At 39.3% G+C, this 19821-nt stretch overlaps 1 protein-coding gene across 1 annotated transcript in view; it reads left to right on the top strand.

Moving 5' to 3' along the window:
* The window catches only part of BANK1 (B cell scaffold protein with ankyrin repeats 1), a 310241-nt gene that overhangs the window by 87644 nt on the left and 202776 nt on the right, over positions 1–19821 (top strand). Inside the window, 2 exon segments of the mRNA XM_032632810.1 lie at positions 2697–2851; positions 18535–18673. Of these exon segments, the coding sequence (XP_032488701.1) occupies positions 2697–2851; positions 18535–18673 (294 nt within the window).

Below are 19821 nucleotides of genomic sequence, written 5' to 3'. Positions count from 1 at the left end.
CATTGAGTGTCCAGCAATTCGTCAATTACGGTTCAGGTTTCTCTACCCTGGTTCTGGCTGCTGGGGCCGTTTCCACTCCTGAGTTTCTGCTCTGGTAAAGCTGAGACTCTCTATCCACCTGCCTGTCTCTCCAGCCACGCCTCTCTTAAGAATCCAAGAAAAGTTATTGATGTTTTAGTCTGTTCAACTTTTTGTTTGTTAGGTTGGAGGGGCAACTTCCAAAGCTCCTTAAATATGGAACCTGCAGGAAGTCCTATACTTCTTATTTTACTAAAATGGGAACCTACAAAATTGACAGTTTTGTAACTTGATTTTTTTTCACTTATATCATAAACTTGTTCCTTGTTGTTAAATATTGTTTGATGGAATTTTAATTAGTGACAGTGTCTTTTATCACATTACACATTTTTCATCTGGTCCCTTATTGCTTCAACTGCTCCCAGTTTTCTGCATTATAAACAGTGCTTCTGTGAACATTCATAGAGGTAAATCTTTGGTACGTCCGTAATTATGTTCTCAGGGTAAAGAAAATAGCTCTTCTTAACCTAATACCACAGATGAATTAGCAGAAAACATCCTAGATACTCCTGCAGTGGAACAACTTACCTTTTAAGATATATAAAATGAAATCAGTTTCCTTGTTCTTTCTTCAGTTCACAAAGTGATTGAGCCAGTTCTATACAACCTTTCACTAATTTGGTATATGTGTGTGTGTGTGTGTGTGTGTGTGTGTGTGTGTATGAGAGAAAAAGAGAGAGAGAGAGAATGAGACTGCTTATGGAAGTGTTTAAAATTGTTAGAGAAATAAAGGCTGTTTTTCATTTCATTTCAAGCAAGACTAGTACTGGGAGAATCTGGAAATCCCAGGTGCTTTTGTACTTTTATTCTGTAACTTTCGTAAGACAGAAAAAAAAAACCCAAAACAAAACTCTCTCCTTCTTAGATGTGGCATGGAGACAGCTCCTCTCCAGAGGACATCACTTTTGTTACTCTGCTTTTCTGTTAGAATTACCTGTATGAAACTGCTGACTTCACTTTCTGGATGCAATGAAACCAGAATTCTAGCCAACTTCATCTATATTGCCTTTGACTCTTCTTCCTTTTTATCCTGTCAATTCCCTTTTGCCAAAGACCAGTAGGACACACCTGTCCTTGAACTATTTTTTTTTTTGCTAGTTGGCAATGAAGAGAAGGCCACCATGGAGAACGATGGGACACCTCAGGAAGACTGTATTAAGAAAAGACTCACTGTAGGATTTAGGGTTGCATTAAATGATTTGAGGAAGGGTTCCTGGAAGCAGGGCTTTGCTATAGTTTGCTTGCTGTCAAAAAGCACACGTAATTTTATGGTTTCGTGTATTAACAGCTTATTGAGAAGCAGGGTAACCAGCTATACCAGTATACTTGAAACTGAGGGGGTTTCTGGGACACAGCGTTTTCAGTGCCCAAACCAAAAATATCCCAAGCAAACTGGGAGGAACTCGTTACCCTACCTGGAAGGTGAGAGAAGTGAAAAGAGGCTGAGGCTGGAATTGGTAAAGAAGCAACATCGCTCACAGGAGCCAGGATTCAGGATGTTTGGTTATTTTGTGGTTTGGACAGTGTTCATGTTTTTGCCCGGATTCAGACATGATTACAAAGTGGTCTGATCTCTGACTTAATCCATCATGGTGACAGGTGGCCTTGTCCAATGGGGATGTTCTGCAAAATTGTTGATGTTCCGTAGGAGAACAGGAGGCCACCTCCTAGCAACGCCAAGGCCTTCACACAGTATCAGGCCAGTATCTAGCTGTCAGGAGCTGTTTTCCTTTTCTCCAATTCCCTTCTTTGAGGATTTGAGAGATACATTTGAGGTTGGCCTAAGATGACAGTTGTGAGAGTCTCTAGTGGTGAGCGCCTTGGTTCCAGTCATATTGGCTCTGTGTCCTAATAAAATGCTCTGGGCTTTGAAACATTGAGTAATAAAAGTATTATCCATCTCTCTTAACACAGCTCTTCTTCAATAGAGAAAAGTGTCTTAATGATTGAGACGATGCTAAGTTGATAAATGTTAAATGTTTTAAAAATCAAATACTCTTTTCCCTTCTTTGAGATTCAAAATTCACATTAGCATATTTTAGTGTTCTTAGTAATACTGCCATAAAGAAACCCAACTTATTTAATTCAGGACACTTTTTTCACAGAACACATTAACATTTTGATGAACGCTAATATTTCACTATTAAACTAGTGTTTCATAGAAATACTAGTTTATTTAGTGATTGTCTCCTAGTTATGCTTTTTGTTTTTAAAATTAGAACTATATGTGAAGGGTAAATAATTGTTCTGATTTAAAATGAATAAATTTCCTTAATTATAGGCATTGAAAAGAAATAGCTTCATGTTTTTCAGATTTATTGTTTTAATATTAAGAGACAATATTAAATGGTGGTTGGATTTTTTGGGGGAAAATACTTAACTAGTATTTGATTTAGTTTAGTAGCTTATGGTTATAATACTAGTTAAATTATGAAGCATTATTTTAATTATTAACATTGGTTCATTTACTTTAGCTGTCTTAAACTCAGTTTGGTTGTCCCACATATTAATTGTTTAGCAATTATAAATAAATCGTTTAGCAATTAGTTTTTATAGCAATGGAGGAAATAATATGGCCTTAGCTATATTGTAATCTACATTCATGAACTTTCCTCTAGGTTCTGAGGACTACCTTGAGGTCATTATTCCAACAGACCTAAGAGTGGAACATTCTGGGCAAATAAGTGAGAGAAAGGAAATTGAAGAATTATCAGAAGCTTCAAGAAGCACCATATCACAGGCAGTGGTGCTTCCCGCTGAGATTCCATGTGAGGTCAGTAAAGACACCTTGTTATTTAAGTGACTGCATTATTTTAATGGATACTGCATTTCACTAGAATGTAACTAACACTAGAAGCTACAACATAGAGGCATTTTTGTCTACTCTGTTCACGGCAGTGTCCTCAGAACCCAGAACAATATCTGGTAATAGGCATTTGATACATATTTGTTGAATAATAAAGTATTTAAACATATATGAAAGCATCATTTTATTAAATGTTACTTGATGTGTTACAAACAGATTTACAATTGCTATATATATCAAGCTATTTAAAAGAAAGTTGGATTCATATTAACCAGATCAAGGATTTTATTTTCATAAAAGGAAATACATTCTTGAATAGAATTTGAAAATACTTATTTTTTATGGCCACTGATTTTTAAATTATAAAACATGTATCAAAGGCCTACATTATGAAGTGGAACTATCATAGAGCTAGAAGAGCTGGTCCTTTGGGGAATAAAAGTATAATGTTAGAGGGAGTGGATTTCTCAGGAGGTGACTGTATGAACACATGTTGCCAACATTTCTTCCTTCTAAGTTTTCATTGGACTGAGCCACTAAAATAAGCCTACTGCTAGAGCTTGACCAAAACTGGGGCTTCCTGATCTCCAGACAATAAAAAGATGCTGGTCCTCGGTGTCTATGGTGTGCTTGACCAGGAAGAGCAAAAGATACAGGACGACCTTGAGAGCTGCATGAGAGGGTCCTTCAGGGGGATGCCAGTAGGTTAATGTAACAGGAGCTGCACTTGTCTGCTTACTGGGAGGCATATTTTGGAAGAGAATCGCCTGATCCTGATGATACCAGCAGCCCTGGGAGAAGCAGAACATTCTGTGCAGTTTGGGAAAGCTTAATTCCCTCACCTCCAGACCCCATCCCCAAACAGGAGAATTGCCATTTTATTATGTTATCAGTTCCAGAGGAACAAAAACTTCTTTGACACTCCCTTAAAGACCCCAGGAAATGAAACTGTACAGGTTTGAGGCAACTGAGATAGCGGATCAGGCAAAGAACAATTACAACCTACTTGAGGAAGGGAGATCAGGCCAAACAAGCAGAACCAGTGGCTCCTATTGAGTCAGAAATAATGGAAGAGACAGAAATAAACAGAAGAGACTATAAAATGGAAATTAGAACTGTTCTCAAGTAGGGAAAGTCAAAGCAAAAAAAGAAAAAAAAAAAACCCTCTGGAACTAAAAATTGCTCACGAGGAATTATGCAATGAGTCTAAATAGCTGCTTTCAAAAATATCTGCAAGAGTAAAATTTGAACAGTATAAAACCTTTCCATTATTAAATTGCAGAGAAATCAAAATCCAAAACTTAAACCCCACTGCCCTCTAAGCAGAGATAGCTCACTCAGATGGCTGAGTAGGATGAGGGTTCTTTCAGTAACAGAACTGTGGGCTTTTACTGACATGTATACAATTCTTTCAGACCCTCTGCAGTTAAATTATTTCAATTCCAAATCTCTCTTGGGTACCCCACTTTTTTTTTTTTTTTTTGGTGGTACGCGGGCCTCTCACTGTTGTGGCCTCTCCCGTTGCGGAGCACAGGCTCTGGGCACGCAGGCTCAGTGGTCATGGCTCACGGGCCCAGCCGCTCCGCGGCACGTGGGATCCTCCCGGGCCGGGGCACGAACCCACATCCCCTGCATCGGCAGGCGGACTCTCAACCAATGCGCCACCAGGGAAGCCCGGTACCCCACTTTTTAAACAGTCCTAAGAGTTGAAAGGTCATATAAGATTATTTTAGCATCAGACCTACACATTAAAAAATTGAAATAAACAAATCCCTGGACCAAAAATAGTCATCCCAGTCAAAACCTTGTGTTCTCAGAACCTAGATCTTAGTATAGTCTGAATCCAAGTCCCAATTTCCAAGCACCACAGGAAAGATTATTTGTATCCAAATGAGTGAAAATCATGTTTCAGATTTGCCAGGATAACGTTCAGTCTATGCCAATTGTCTGAAAGCACAACCTTTGAACATTTCTGAGAAGTCTTTGAATTAGTGGGTAAGTAGAGTCCACTTAAGGATACGACCTCCTTTCTCCGGAAGTGATATTTTGAGACTTCGCGGCCATTGTATAAAAATCTAGAAATTTACAAGACTATCCTTGCCAGTCACCAGGTCATATTTGAGATGTGCTTCTTTCCCACCCAGTATCTTCAAAATCTATGGATTTCCCCTTGTGGTTTTATGTTTCCAGCATGCTGGTGCTGAGTTGACTGGTTCAATCTAATGGCATCATCTTCATTCTCTCTGATGACCAGAGAATTAGTTTTAGTCTCACCTGTTGCCTCTTGCTGCAGAACTGCTTGGGTCTGTGGACCTGCTCCTGGGGAAGTGCTCTCCCTGTTCCCTCCTCTGCTCTGGAGAAGCAGCATAAGTAGATAGTTTAACTGAGGCAGCAGGTAAGGCTGCTGTTGCTTTTGACCCCAGGAGCCTGGCAGTATTGATCCCTCTGCTGAGTCATCTTTCCCAGCATTGTTCCTTTCCATGGATTTCAGACTTCCTGGACCTTGAAATTTTGTGCCCCTTCAAAAATAGCAGAAAAAAGTTTTTTTTCTTCAACAGTTTTTTTTCATGCACTAGTGAAGATGTGCCTGCAGTGTTCTATTTATGTAAGTTATTCCCTATCTTTTTAAGAAATACCTAAATGTTTTTTTTTTTTTTTTTTTTTCTATTTTTTTTTTTTTTTTTTTTAAACATCTTTATTGGGGTATAATTGCTTTACAATGGTGTGTTAGTTTCTGCTTTATAACAAAGTGAATCAGCTATACATACACACATGTTCCCATATGTCTTCCCTCTTGCGTCTCCCTCCCTCCCACTCTCCCCATCCCACCCTTCCAGGCTGTCACAAAGCACCGAGCTAATATCCCTGTGCCTTGCGGCTGCTTCCCCCCAGCTATCTACCTTACTACGTTTGTTAGTGTGTATATGTCCATGACTCTCTCTCGCCCTGTCAAAACTCACCCCTCCCCCTCCCCATACCCTCAAGTCCGTTCTCCAGTAGGTCTGCGTCTTTATTCCTATCTTACCCCTAGGTTCTTCATGACATTTTTTTCCCTTAAATTCCATATATATGTGTTAGCATACGGTATTTGTCTTTTTCTTTCTGACTTACTTCACTCTGTATGACAGACTCTAGGTCTATCCATCTCATTACAAATAGCTCAATTTCATTTCTTTTTAAGGCTGAGTAATATTCCATTGTGTATATGTGCCACATCTTCTTTATCCATTCATCCGATGATGGGCGCTTAGGTTGTTTCCATGTCCTGGCTATTGTAAATAGAGCTGCAATGAACATTTTGGTACATGACTCTTTTTGAATTTTGGTTTTCTCAGGGTATATGCCAAGTAGTGGGATTGCTGGGTCATATGGTAATTCTATTTGTAGTTTTTTAAGGAACCTCCATACTGTTCTCCACAGTGGCTGAACCAATTCACATTCCCACCAGCAGTGCAAGAGTGTCCCCTTTTCTCCACACCCTCTCCAGCATTTATTGTTTCTAGATTTTTTGATGATGGCCATTCTGACTGGTGTGAGATGATATCTCATTGTAGTTTTGATTTGCATTTCTCTAATGATTAATGATGTTGAGCATTCTTTCATGTGTTTGTTGGCATTCTGTATATCTTCTTTGGAGAAATGTCTATTTAGGTCTTCTGCCCATTTTTGGATGGGGTTGTTTGTTTTTTTGTTATTGAGCTGCATGAGCTGCTTGTAAATTTTGGAGATTAATCCTTTGTCAGTTGCTTCATTTGCAAATGTTTTCTCCCATTCTGAGGGTTGTCTTTTGGTCTTGGTTATGGTTTCCTTTGCTGTGCAAAAGCTTTGAAGTTTCATTAGGTCCCATTTGTTTATTTTTGTTTTTATTTCCATTACTCTAGGAGGTGGGTCAGAAAGGATCTTGCTGTGATTTATGTCATAGAGTGTTCTTCCTATGTTTTCTTCTAAGAGTTTGATAGTTTCTGGCCTTACATTTAGGTCTTTAATCCATTTTGAGCTTATTTTTGTGTATGGTGTTAGGGAGTGATCTAATCTCATACTTTTACATGTACCTGTCCAGTTTTCCCAGCACCATTTATTGAAGAGGCTGTCCTTTCTCCACTGTACATTCCTGCCTCCTTTATCAAAGATAAGGTGTCCATATGTGCGTGGGTTTATCTCTGGGCTTTCTATCCTGTTCCACTGATCTATCTTTCTGTTTTTGTGCCAGTACCATACTGTCTTGATTACTGTTGCTTTGTAATATAGTCTGAAGTCAGGGAGCCTTATTCCTCCAGCTCCTTTTTTCGTTCTCAAGATTGCTTTGGCTATTCGGGGTCTTTTGTGTTTCCATACAAATTGCGAAATTTTTTGTTCTAGTTCTGTGAAAAATGCCAGTGGTAGTTTGATAGGGATTGCATTGAATCTGTAGATTGCTTTGGGTAGTAGAGTCATTTTCACAATGTTGATTCTTCCCATCCAAGAACATGGTATATCTCTCCATCTATTTGTATCATCTTTAATTTCTTTCATCAGTGTCTTATAATTTTCTGCATACAGGTCTTTCGTATCCTTAGGTAGGTTTATTCCTAGATATTTTATTCTTTTTGTTGCAATGGTAAATGGGAGTGTTTTCTTGATTTCACTTTCAGATTTTTCATCATTAGTATATAGGAATGCCAGAGATTTCTGTGCATTAATTTTGTATCCTGCTACTTTACCAAATTCATTGATTAGCTCTAGTAGTTTTCTGGTAGCATCTTTAGGATTCTCTATGTATAGTATCATGTCATCTGCAAACAGTGACAACTTTACTTCTTCTTTTCCGATTTGGATTCCTTTTATTTCCTTTTCTTCTCTGATTGCTGTGGCTAAAACTTCCAAAACTATGTTGAATAAGAGTGGTGAGAGTGGGCAACCTTGTCTTGTTCCTGATCTTAGTGGAAATGCTTTCAGTTTTTCACCATTGAGGATGATGTTTGCTGTGGGCTTGTCATATATGGCTTTTATTATGTTTAGGAAAGTTCCCTCTATGCCTACTTTCTGGAGGGTTTTTATCATAAATGGGTGTTGAATTTTGTCGAAAGCTTTCTCTGCATCTATTGAGATGATCATATGGTTTTTCTCCTTCAATTTGTTAATATGGTTTATCACATTGATAGATTTGCGTATATTGAAGAATCCTTGCATTCCTGGAATAAACCCCACTTGATCATGGTGTATGATCCTTTTAATGTGCTGTTGGATTCTGTTTGCTAGTATTTTGTTGAGGATTTTTGCATCTATGTTCATCAGTGATATTGGCCTGTAGTTTTCTTTCTTTGTGACATCCTTGTCTGGTTTTGGTATCAAGGTGATGGTGGCTTCGTAGAAGGAATTTTGGGAGTGTTCCTCCCTCTGCTATATTTTGGAAGAGTTTGAGAAGGACAGGTGTTAGCTCTTCTCTAAACGTTTGATAGAATTCACCTGTGAAGCCATCTGGTCCTGGGCTTTTGTTTGTTGGAAGGTTTTTAATCACAGTTTCAATTTCAGTGCTTGTGATTGGTCTGTTCATATTTTCTATTTCTTCCTGATTCAGTCTTGGCAGGTTGTGCATTTCTAAGAATTTGTCCATTTCTTCCAGATTGTCCATTTTATTGGCATAGAGTTGCTTGTAGTAATCTCTCATGATTTTTTTTATTTCTGCAGTGTCAGTTGTTACTTCTCCTTTTTCATTTCTAATTCTATTGATTTGAGTCTTCTCCCTTTTTTTCTTGATGAGTCTGGCTAGTGGTTTATCTATTTTGTTTATCTTCTCAAAGAACCAGCTTTTAGTTTTATTGATCTTTGCTATTGTTTCCTTCATTTCTTTTTCATTTATTTCTGATCTGATTTTTATGATTTCTTTCCTTCTGCTAGCTTTGGGGTTTTTTTGTTCTTCTTTCTCTAATTGCTTGAGGTGCAAGGTTAGGTTGTTTATTCGAGATGTTTCCTGCTTCTTAAGGTGGGCTTGTATTGCTATAAACTTCCCCCTTAGAACTGCTTTTGCTGCATCCCATAGGTTTTGGGTCGTTGTGTCTCCATTGTCATTTGTTTCTAGGTATTTTTTGATTTCCTCTTTGATTTCTTCAGTGATCACTTCATTATTAAGTAGTGTATTGTTTAGCCTCCATGTGTTTGTATTTTTTAAAGATCTTTTCCTGTAATTGATATCTAGTCTCATGGCGTTGTGGTCGGAAAAGATACTTGATACAATTTCAGTTTTCTTAAATTTACCAAGGCTTGATTTGTGACCCAAGATATGATCTATCCTGGAGAATGTTCCATGAGCACTTGAGAAAATGTGTATTCTGTTGTTTTTGGATGGAGTGTCCTATAAATATCAATTAAGTCCATCTTGTTTAATGTATCATTTAAAGCTTGTGTTTCCTTATTTATTTTCATTTTGGATGATCTGTCCATGGGTGAAAGTGGGGTGTTAAAGTCCCCTACTATGAATGTGTTACTGTTGATCTCCCCTTTTATGGTTGTTAGTATTTGCCTTATGTATTGAGGTGCTCCTATGTTGGGTGCATAAATATTTACAATTGTTATATCTTCTTCTTGGATCGATCCCTTGATCATTATGTAGTGTCCTTCTTTGTCCCTTTTAATAGTCCCTTATTTTAAAGTCTATTTTGTCTGATATGAGAATTGCTACTCCAGCTTTCTTTTGGTTTCCATTTGCATGGAATATCTTTTTCCATCCCCTTACTTTCAGTCTGTATGTGTCTCTAGTTCTGAAGTGGGTCTCTTGTAGACAGCATATATAAGGGTCTTGTTTTTGTATCCATTCAGCCAATCTGTGTCTTTTGGTGGGAGCATTTAGTCCATTTACATTTAAGGTAATTATCGATATGTATGTTCCTATTTCCATTTTACATACTGTTTTGGGTTCGCTACTATAGGTCATTTCCTTCTCTTGTGTTTCGTGTCTAGAGAAGTTCCTTTAGCATTTGTTGTAAAGCTGGTTTGGTGGTGCTGAACTCTCTCAGCTTTTGCTTGTCTGTAAAGGTTTTAATTTCTCCATCAAATGTGAATGAGATCCTTGCTGGGTAGAGTAGTCTTGGTTGCAGGCTATTCTCCTTCATCACTTTCAGTATGTCCTGCCACTCCCTTCTGGCTTGTAGGGTTTCTGCTGAGAGATCAGCTGTTAACCTTATGGGGATTCCCTTGTGTGTTATTTGTTGTTTTTCCCTTGCTGCTTTTAATATGCTTTCTTTGTATTTAATTTTTGACAGTTTGATTATATGTGTCTTGGCGTGTTTCTCCTTGTATTTATCCTGTATGGGACCCTCTGTGCTTCCTGGACTTGATTAACTATTCCTTTCCCATATTAGGGAAGTTTTCAACTATAATCTCTTCAAATATTTTCTCAGTCCCTTTCTTTCTTTCTTCTTCTTCTGGAACCCCTATAATTCGAATGTTGGTGCGTTTCATGTTGTCCCAGAGGTCTCTGAGACTGTCCTCAGTTCTTTTCATTCTTTTTCTTTATTCTGCTCTGCAGTAGTTATTTCCACTACTTTATCTTCCAGGTCACTTATCCGTTCTTCTGCCTCAGTTATTCTGCTATTGATCCTATCTAGAGTGATTTTAATTTCATTTATTGCATTGTTCATCGTTGCTTGTTTCATCTTTAGTTCTTGTAGGTCCTTGTTAACTGTTTCTTGCATTTTGTCCATTCTACTTCCCAGATTTCGGATCATCCTTACTATCATTATTCTGAATTCTTTTTCAGGTAGATTGCCTATTTCCTCTTCATTTGTTAGGTCTGGTGGGTTTTTATCTTGCTCCTTCATCTGCTGTGTGTTTTTCTGTCTTCTCATTTTGCTTATCTTACTGTGTTTGGGGTCTCCTTTTTGCAGGCTGCAGGTTCGTAGTTCCCGTTGTTTTTGATGTCTGTCTCCAGTGGCTAAGGTTGTTTCAGTGGGTTGTGTAGGCTTCCTGGTGGAGGGGACTAGTGCCTGTGTTGTGCTGGATGAGGCTGGATCTTGTCTCTCTAGTGGGCAGGTTCACGTCTGGTGGTGTGTTTTGGGGTGTCTGTGGCCTTATTATGATTTTAGGCAGCCTCTCTGCTAATGGGTGGGGTTGTGTTCCTGTTTTGCTAGTTGTTTGGCATAGGTTGTCCAGCACTGTGGCTTGCTGGTCGTTGAGTGAAGCTGGGTGCTGGTGTTAAGATGGAGGTCTCTGGGAGATTTCCACCGTTTAATATTATGTGGAGCTGGGAGGTCTCTTGTTGACCAGTGTCCTGAAGTTGGCTCTCCTACCTCAGAGGCAGAGCCCTGACTCCTGGCTGGAGCACCAAGAGCCTTTCATCCACACAGCTCAGAATAAAAGGGAGAAAAAGTAGGGAGAATTAGTAGAAGTATGAGTAAAGAAAGAAGAAAAGGAGGAAAGGAAGGAAGGAAGAAAGAAGCAAAGAAGGAAAGAAAGGAGGGAGGGAGGGAGGGAGGGAGGAAGGAAGGAAGGAGGGAAAGAAGGAAAAAAGACAGAAAGAAAGATGATACAGTAAAAATAAAATAAAGTATAATATAGTTATTGAATTAAAAAATATTTAGAAAAAAAAAAAAAAAAGGGACAGATAGAACCTTAGGACAAATGTTGGAAGCAAAGCTATACAGAAAAAATCTTACACAGAAGCATACACATACACCTTCACAAAAAGAGGTAAAGGGGGAAAAATCATAAATCCTGCTCCCTGAGACCACCTCCTCAATTTGGGGTGATTCGTTGTCTAAAGGAGGGAAGGAAGGAAGGAAAGAAAGAACGAAGGTAAAGTATAATAAAGTTATTACAATTAAACTTAATTATTAAGAAAAAGAATTTTTAAAAAAAAGTCATGGACGGATAGAGCCCTAGGACAAATGGTGGAAGCAAGAGTATACAGACAGGATCTCACACAGAAGCATACACGTACACATTCACAAAAAGAGGAAAAGGGAAAAAAATCATAGATCTCGCTCCTAAATTCCACCTCTTCAATTTGGGATCATTCCTTGTCTATTCAGGTATTCCACAGATGCAGGGTATATCAAGTTGATTGTGGAGCTTTAATCCGCTGCTTCTGTGGCTGCTGGGAGAGATTTCCCTTTCTCTTCTTTGTTCTCACAGCTCACAGGAGCTCAGCTTTGGATTTGGCCCTGTCTCTGCGTGTAGGTCGCTGGAGGGCGTCTGTTTTTTCGCTCAGACAGGACGGGGTTAAAGGAGCCGCTGATTCGGGGCCTCCGGCTCACTCAGGCCCAATGAGTTTTAACAGTTTAATTCTGCTGCTTAATTTTGCCTCTTTTCTAGGATTAGCAATATTTGTTCTACTTTAGTATGTGTTAAGCTTTTTTTTTTTTGGTTGGTGTGGGCCAGGATATTTGCTTTTCTAGCATATTCTTCCTGATTTTGCCTTGTATAGGGTAATTGATCATGAGAGATATGAAATCAGTGAATTCTAAGCCTGCTAATAATAAGCACATCCATTGTTCAAATGAATCTTATCCAGTTTTTGTCCTTGATGAATAATCCACCTGGGAGGCGTTCTTCCATTGGAATAACATCTAAACCAGAACTGGACCTGGTCTATTATCTGCTAGCTTCTTTTCCCCTTGCTGTGTATTTACTCCAAAGTCCTAATTTTATTAATTTCTCAGGCAGATTCCCTCAGAGCAGTGGTTCTTATCTGGGACTGATTTGGCTGTCTCTCCCAAAGGGATATTTGGCAAAGTCTGCAGTCAGATTTGTTGTCATAACTGGGGGGTTGCTACTGGCATCTGGCGGGTAGAAGCCAGGGATGCTGCTAAACATCCTACAGTGCACAGGGCAGTCCCCACAGCAATGACTTCTCTGGTTCAAACATGTCAGTACTGCCAAGGATAAATCCTGCCCCAGAGGATAGGAAATACGTCCATGCCTCTTAATAATAGGTCACTTTCAAATCACCTAGTAATGGCATCAAGGAGGCAGTACTCTTCTTCAGAGACTTGTCTGCAGTCCTGCCAGTTGTTCTATGATCACTTGTTAGAGCTGCATCATCTCTAAAAAGTGATTCAGTCACTGGATTTCTTTTTAATGGATTTGACCTGAATCTTTAAGAGAGAGCCTATGAATGTTTTCCTCAATGGCCCTCTCGGAAGTACTGCAGTTTGCTCCCAGATGCCTCTTGCCTCTCCTGTGATTTCTCTGAGCCCCAGTCACGGGTCAGTAATGGCCTCTCTATTGCTTCTTCAGTAGCACCGTCCTAAAGAGCAGTCAAGAGTGAGCTTATTTTTTCTATCTTGTTTTACCTGTGTAGGCAGGACTTCAATGTCATTCTCCCTTCCTTTTGATAGAATCTGCTGCAATCACAGCTTTTCTCCACCCCAGACCTCTTTACTTCCTTTGGTATAATTAACTGATATTTCTTTATATTTATGTTATTCTCCCACTGCTACTGTTCCAATAAGACTGAAATATGCTTTTAAAAGTAGTCTGGTCTCTTGTTGATCTCTTGAGCAAATTTAGTTCTTCAAGTTATAGAATAACCAGAAAAGGCCTTTTAAGGGGCCTTATCAACGTTTGGATCTATATTAATTTCATTGAATCATTTTTCTATCTGAATTCTAGAACGTGGCGTATTCCCTAATAAAGACCTTCATTTTATTTGACCTTCACTGGTGTTTAGCTTTGTGGCTGCAACCATAATATGAGACTCCAAACCTAAATCTGTATAGACCACAGATCATGTAACCAGTGACTCTAGTGAAACTCTGAGAATATATAAAGGGGTGTGACTTGTAGAAGGGCCCACAGGAAAACTACAAAAACTTCAGAGATTAGCTCCTACCTGTTCACTCCTTGGCACTGAATCCAGTTTAAAACAATACACAGACGCTAACAGCACTGCCCACTTATTTCTGACACCAAGTTACACACTAGTCCTTGGTAGCCCACCTTAACTTAAAGTCAAGTCCTGTGATTTAATTGAAAAACACAGTTAAAGCAGCAAAATATTATTATGTGTATCAATGCCTAAAATGTCTATGTTGTGAAGTATTACCCCTTTTGAGGTAAGGTTTTACGATGACAAAAGATGTTTTTTCCCTGTAACTAAGTGGTTCTCAAACTAAGCAGCATAAAGAGATTACTAGGGGAGGTTTTAAAAAGTAATAATGTCTGGGCTTCCCTGGTGGTGTAGTGGTTGAGAGTCCGCCTGCCAATGCAGGGGACCCGGGTTTGTGCCCCAGTCTGGGAAGATCCCACATGCCGCAGAGCGGCTGGGCCCGTGAGCCATGGCCGCTGAGCCTGGGCGTCCAGAGCCTATGCTCCGCAACGGGAGAGGCCACAACAGTGAGAGGCCCGCGTACCACAAAAAAAAAAAAAAAAAGTAATAATGTCTGAATCCTACCCCCAGAGATTCAGATGTAAATGGTCTGAGTTATGGCCTGGAGATCGGGAGTTTTAAAAGCTTCCCAGGTGATTCTGAAGGTGAGAATTAACAGCCAAATTTGGAACCATTGCCATAACCTAATCCTTGCTCTGCTGTCACGGGTCAGATCAGGGTCAGCTGCAGGGACTTGCACAGTGCTGGCTTAATGAGGCCCATGCACCTGTGCTTGTAGAGCTAGTGCCTATTAATTATGAATATGAAAAGAGCCATTTGTCTATGTGCAAGTCATAGTAGTAAGCTGATATGATCCACTAAGATCAAAATCCTTTGTTACCGGTACTTAATGATTCATTAAAGCCTAAAGACACCCATCCTGACAGTCTAGAAACTCCACTACCTGTGTTATATTGTAGACAAAGTTCCAGCCCTTTTGGTGAAGTCTGAAGGGTTGTGACCATTGCATTGAATCTGTAGAGTCTGGAAGTGATCATTATTATAACTCTCTTTCTGAATGGTCAGAGCTAAATAAGGGATAAACAGAGAAGTCAGAAAGATTGAGAGCAAAATAACAGCTTCATAACTGATAACACGAAATTTATGACCATTTGAGTGTCCTCATATTTCCTCCATTGAATTAAATGTGCCCAAATAATTATATCTTTAATTAAGATGCCCATAATAATTAAGGACAGGGCTGGACGAGTGCAGGCCTTCCCTCCTCCGAAGCCCCCCTTCGTGCATGGAGATGCAGGAAGCAGATGAAGCTGTGAGTCCTGAGGGGGATAAGGAGTAGAGCTTGCTCGATATAAAAAAATGTCTTTTTTTTTTGCGGTACGTGGGCCTCTCACCGCTGTGGCCTCTCCCGTTGCGGAGCACAGGCTCCGGACGCGCAGGCTCAGCGGCCATGGCCCACGGGCCCAGCCGCTCTGCAGTATGTGGGATCTTCCCAGACCGGGGCACGAACCCGCATCCCCTGCATCGGCAGGAGGACTCTCAACCACTGTACCACCAGGGAAGCCCCCAAAATGTTATATTTTTATAGAGGTATTCTATCTGAATTGAAAAATATATACAGATTATCTTATGTACCTAATTCTTACAAGATGCCGCAACGATATGAAAAAATAAAAATAGCTTCGGGATGTTTAAAATCTATCTGGGAAGCCTAGACACAGGCATGAAAAGCGTATTAAGACCAGAGGGCATGGCTTAGAAAGGGTCAAATGAGGAGTACAGGTGCGAAATGTTTCATGATTCCTTTGGAAGTTGTGCGTTAAAGCTGAGTTGGACCTCGATGGAGAGGATACATATGGGGAGATGGAGGGAGACGAGGAACTCAAGGGCATGCCAACGTATGTACAAACAGGAACAGCTACCTAATTAGCAGGTCTCAGTGCAAAATGAAAAGGTAGGGACCTCTGTTCAAATTATTAAGCATTTCAAGCTGCAACAGCAGAACATTAAGACAAGTGCAGCGCTCTCCAAGTGCAGGACCTGTGAAGCTGCAGAGGTTACGTGCCCATGAAACTGGTCCCGGGTACAAATGAGGTGTCAGTGCCTCCTTGGGGGTGGTCTGTATGCTTGTCTTTTGTTGAGAACTCTTCTCTGGAAATGGTTGAAAGGTGGAGTCCTGCCCTCTATTAGGTAGAGAATCTGTTGCACAAGAAGCAGCCTGTGTGAGCCCTCGTGAATGAGAATGAGTTCTCTAGGTGAATAAACACTGGGAGAGGATGCTAAGCCTCACTAAGTTTGGAAAGCGAGAGGTCAAAGTTATACAAGAAGAGATGTACTAGGGAAGAGAACTCCGAAGAAGTTTGAAGCCGAGGATCTTGGGGATCTGAGCCAAAGTAAGTGGGAAGTCATTAAAGCTTCAGAGTAAGGAGTGAGATGTGAGCATTAGAGGAGCTGAAGAACTGCACTGGCAGTGAGGTCCTGTGAAGAGGAGGAAGCAGTGTGTGGGGGCACAAGCAAAGAAACAGAGAAGTGTTTCCAACATGCAGGGTGTGTGAGGCCAGAGCAATAGGTGGAATTATGGGATCTTTTCTCGATGAGCAATTTACTCGGTGTGGAGAAATTTAGTTCAAAATAATCTGTGGACAAATATTGGAGAGTGGTAGACTCTGATGGAGAAATGCCTGAAGTGGATGTGTATCAGCTGAAATGATTTTTTTTTTTTTTTTTTCGTTACGCGGGCCTCTCACTGCTGTGGCCTCTCCTGTTGCAGAGCACAGGCTCCAGACGCACAGGCTCAGCGGCCATGGCTCACGGGCCCAGCCGCTCTGAGGCATGTGGGATCTTCCCGGACCGGGGCACGAACCCATGTACCCTGCATTAGCAGGCGGACTCTCAACCACTGCGCCACCAGGGAAGCCCTGAAATGATTTTTTTTAACATCAACATATTTGTAGAAACTCTTTTTTTCAGAGCTTTAAAAATGTAAGTTTTATTGGTGGGATTTATGCTTAGGGAGATAATATTTAATAAGAGAACTTTGAAATTAATGACTTTTGGGTAAACACAATTTTATAAGAGCATGTAAATGAGGTTTCTGTTTATTTTGTGAAGGACTGAAATTTAGTTTGACTTTGAAGAAAGCCTTTGAAAGGTGATATCTGAGATAATCATAAAAATATATTTCATTTTTGTTATTTTGAAGGGTTAAACAGCAAGATGTAAAGAGTAGTACAGATTTTAAATTTAGATAGTTCTGGTTGATCTTCAGAATGTAACTCTCTGTATTAGTTACCCTATCTGTAAAAGAGAAAAATGATAGCCTTCCATTTTGGTTTTGGGGTATGTGTGTATGTTTGTGTGTATATGTATGTGTGTGTTTGTTTTGGTTAGGATTAAAGGAAATGGCTTTACATAAAAAGCATAATTCCTAGTATAAAATAGATGCTCAATAAGTGTTTATTCCTTCTTTTTTTCTATATTATTTCTAATCTTCTTATCCTTAATTTTCTTTCTGGATTGTTTTCAAAAGGTTTTCAGTAACCGTTTATATCTTATGTATATAGATTTAGCTTTTCCACCTTAATAAAATCTTGAAAATTTTTAGATTTATAACCGTTGTCAACTCAATAGCCTTCACTGATACTCATCGTAGAGAGTAACCAGAGAACCTCTATTAGGTAAGATTAAAACTACACTTGACCTTTGAACAACAGGGGTTTTGAACTGCATCTGTCCACTTAAACATGGATTTTTTTTTTTTTTCAACATCTTTGTTGGAGTATAATTGCTTTACAATGGTGTGTTAGTTTCTGCTTTATAACAAAGTGAAACAGCTATACATATACATAGATCCCCATATCTCCTCCCTCTTGCATCTCCCTCCCACCCTCCCTAGCCCACCCCTCTAGGTGTTCACAAAGCACTGAGCTGATCTCCCTGTGCTATGCAGCTGCTTCCCACTAGCTATCTGTTTTACATTTGGTAGTGTATATATGTCCATGCCACTCTCTTACTTCATCCCAGCTTACCCTTCCCCCTCCCCGTGTCCTCAAGTCCATTCTCTACGTCTGCATCTTTATTCCTGTCCTGCCCCTAGGTTCTTTAGAACCATTTTTTTTTTTTTTTTAGATTCCATATATATGTGTTAGCATACAGTATTTGTTTTGAACAGGGGTTTTGGACTTCATGGGTCCACTTAAACATGGAGTTTTCTCAATAGTAAATACCCCAGTACAACATGATCTGTAGTTGGTTGAATTGCAGAGGGTCTAATATCAATTATACATGGATTTTCCACTGTGCACAGGGTCGGTGCCCCTATGTTGTTCAAGCGTCAACCGTATTAGACATTTAAAACAATTCATCATAATTAAATTATAAGAGGTCTTAAAGCTAAACCTGTTCAGTCCTCTCATATATAGATAAGTACACCAAGTTCTGGAAAGGTAAAGGAAAGGGATTTGGAAAAAAAAAAGGATTTGGTTAGCAACTGAATTACATTCCTTGGAGGTCTGTGAACTGATGCTCATCACCCTCAGATAGAACCTCACACACAGGGATGAGGTGAGAGGAAAAGGGAGCAGCTCTGTCCTCACTGTCTTTCCAGTTGCAAAATCTGGTGTTGGGGGAAAAAAAATTGACTATTCAATAGACATCAAGTTGATACACTTAAAATGCTGTGAGAATCACCTTTATATATTTCATTTCTGAATATGGCTGAAACTACAGACACAATGGAGATATATAATTATCATGTGTGACCTTTATCATTAATAAATGCACTGGGTTCTTTGGTTAATGAAAACTTTTAAAAATGCCTAATTGGGTTATATTTTTCATCTTATAGAATCCTGGTGAAATATTTATTATTTTGAGAGATGAAGTAATTGGTGATTCTGTGGAGGTTGAATGTACGTCAAATAGTAAATGCGTTAGAACACGGCCAGCCCTCTGGAATAAGACAGTCTGGTGTATGAAAGCTTTAGGTAAGAAATTTTTTTTATGCTTTAATAAATATAAAACATCATTCTGAGTTTCTTTCAATAAATTTGTGGTAAGTGGTTTCAGTTCCCTACAGAAACTAATATTGTTCTGCAGGTGTTTCCTGTGTTTAGCTTTCACATACCCAAGGCTGTTATTATTAAACTGGATTCGCAAAAGCACGAACGTGTAAATTATGAGAACTTAGTTTGTGTACCATGTGGTAAAATGACAGCCAGTAACATCACATACTTTATGTCAGCAGAGAGCACTTTAATGTGTCAGCTATTAAATATGGAACTAAAATTATTTGCTTTATTGTAACAGGATTAGCAGACTTTTGGATTTTCATTCATGATTTTCTTTTTTCTTCTTTACTTTTTTTGCCATGCAAAAAAAGTATATTTTTTGAGTTTATTTTTGCTTTGGAAAGCATAGTTCTTTTTCACTATTTTATCATCATGGTACCATTTCTATATACAATCTTCCCTCTTTTCCTTATTTAAATTATGAACCTAACCATTTTATTATCCAACTTTGCTTCAGCATGATAAATTGCATTGGATTTAAAATTCCAGATGGAATAGACACACTTGCTGTGATAACTGTACTAAAATCAAAATTTAATATATTAATTTCTGAATGTTTTGATATAAATGTAGGACTACTTGGTTTTTGAATTTATGGTGTCCTGTTATAATTAGAGAATAAAATTACCTAACTTTATAAGTGTGAATTTCATAAAATATTTTAAAGTACAAAGATATTCAATCTTATTATAAAATTGGAAATGTAGTAAAAAATATTTAAAATTAAAGAGTATATCAGGGCTTCCCTGGTGGCGCAGTGGTTGAGAGTCCGCCTGCCGGTGCAGGGGACGCGGGTTCGTGCCCCGGTCCGGGAGGATCCCACATGCTGCGGAGCGGCTGGGCCCGTGAGCCATGGCCTCTGAGCCTGTGCGTCCGGAGCCTGTGCTCCGCAACGGGAGAGGCCACACGGTGAGAGGCCTGCGTACCGCAAAAAAAAAAAAAAAAAAAAAAAAGAGTATATCAAATGCATCCTGAGCTCTTTTGTTTTCTTTTTAGACTGTGGTATAATGAAACCCATTTACAGGGCATTTACAAATCTTTTCTGTTGTGTAAAGCATGTGTCC

The sequence above is a fragment of the Phocoena sinus genome, chromosome 5 (genome assembly GCF_008692025.1).
Source record: "Phocoena sinus isolate mPhoSin1 chromosome 5, mPhoSin1.pri, whole genome shotgun sequence".
NCBI classification, from domain to species: domain Eukaryota; kingdom Metazoa; phylum Chordata; class Mammalia; order Artiodactyla; family Phocoenidae; genus Phocoena; species Phocoena sinus.
The sequence above is the reverse complement of the archived record's forward strand: the minus strand, read 5'-3'. Positions and strand labels throughout refer to the sequence as shown.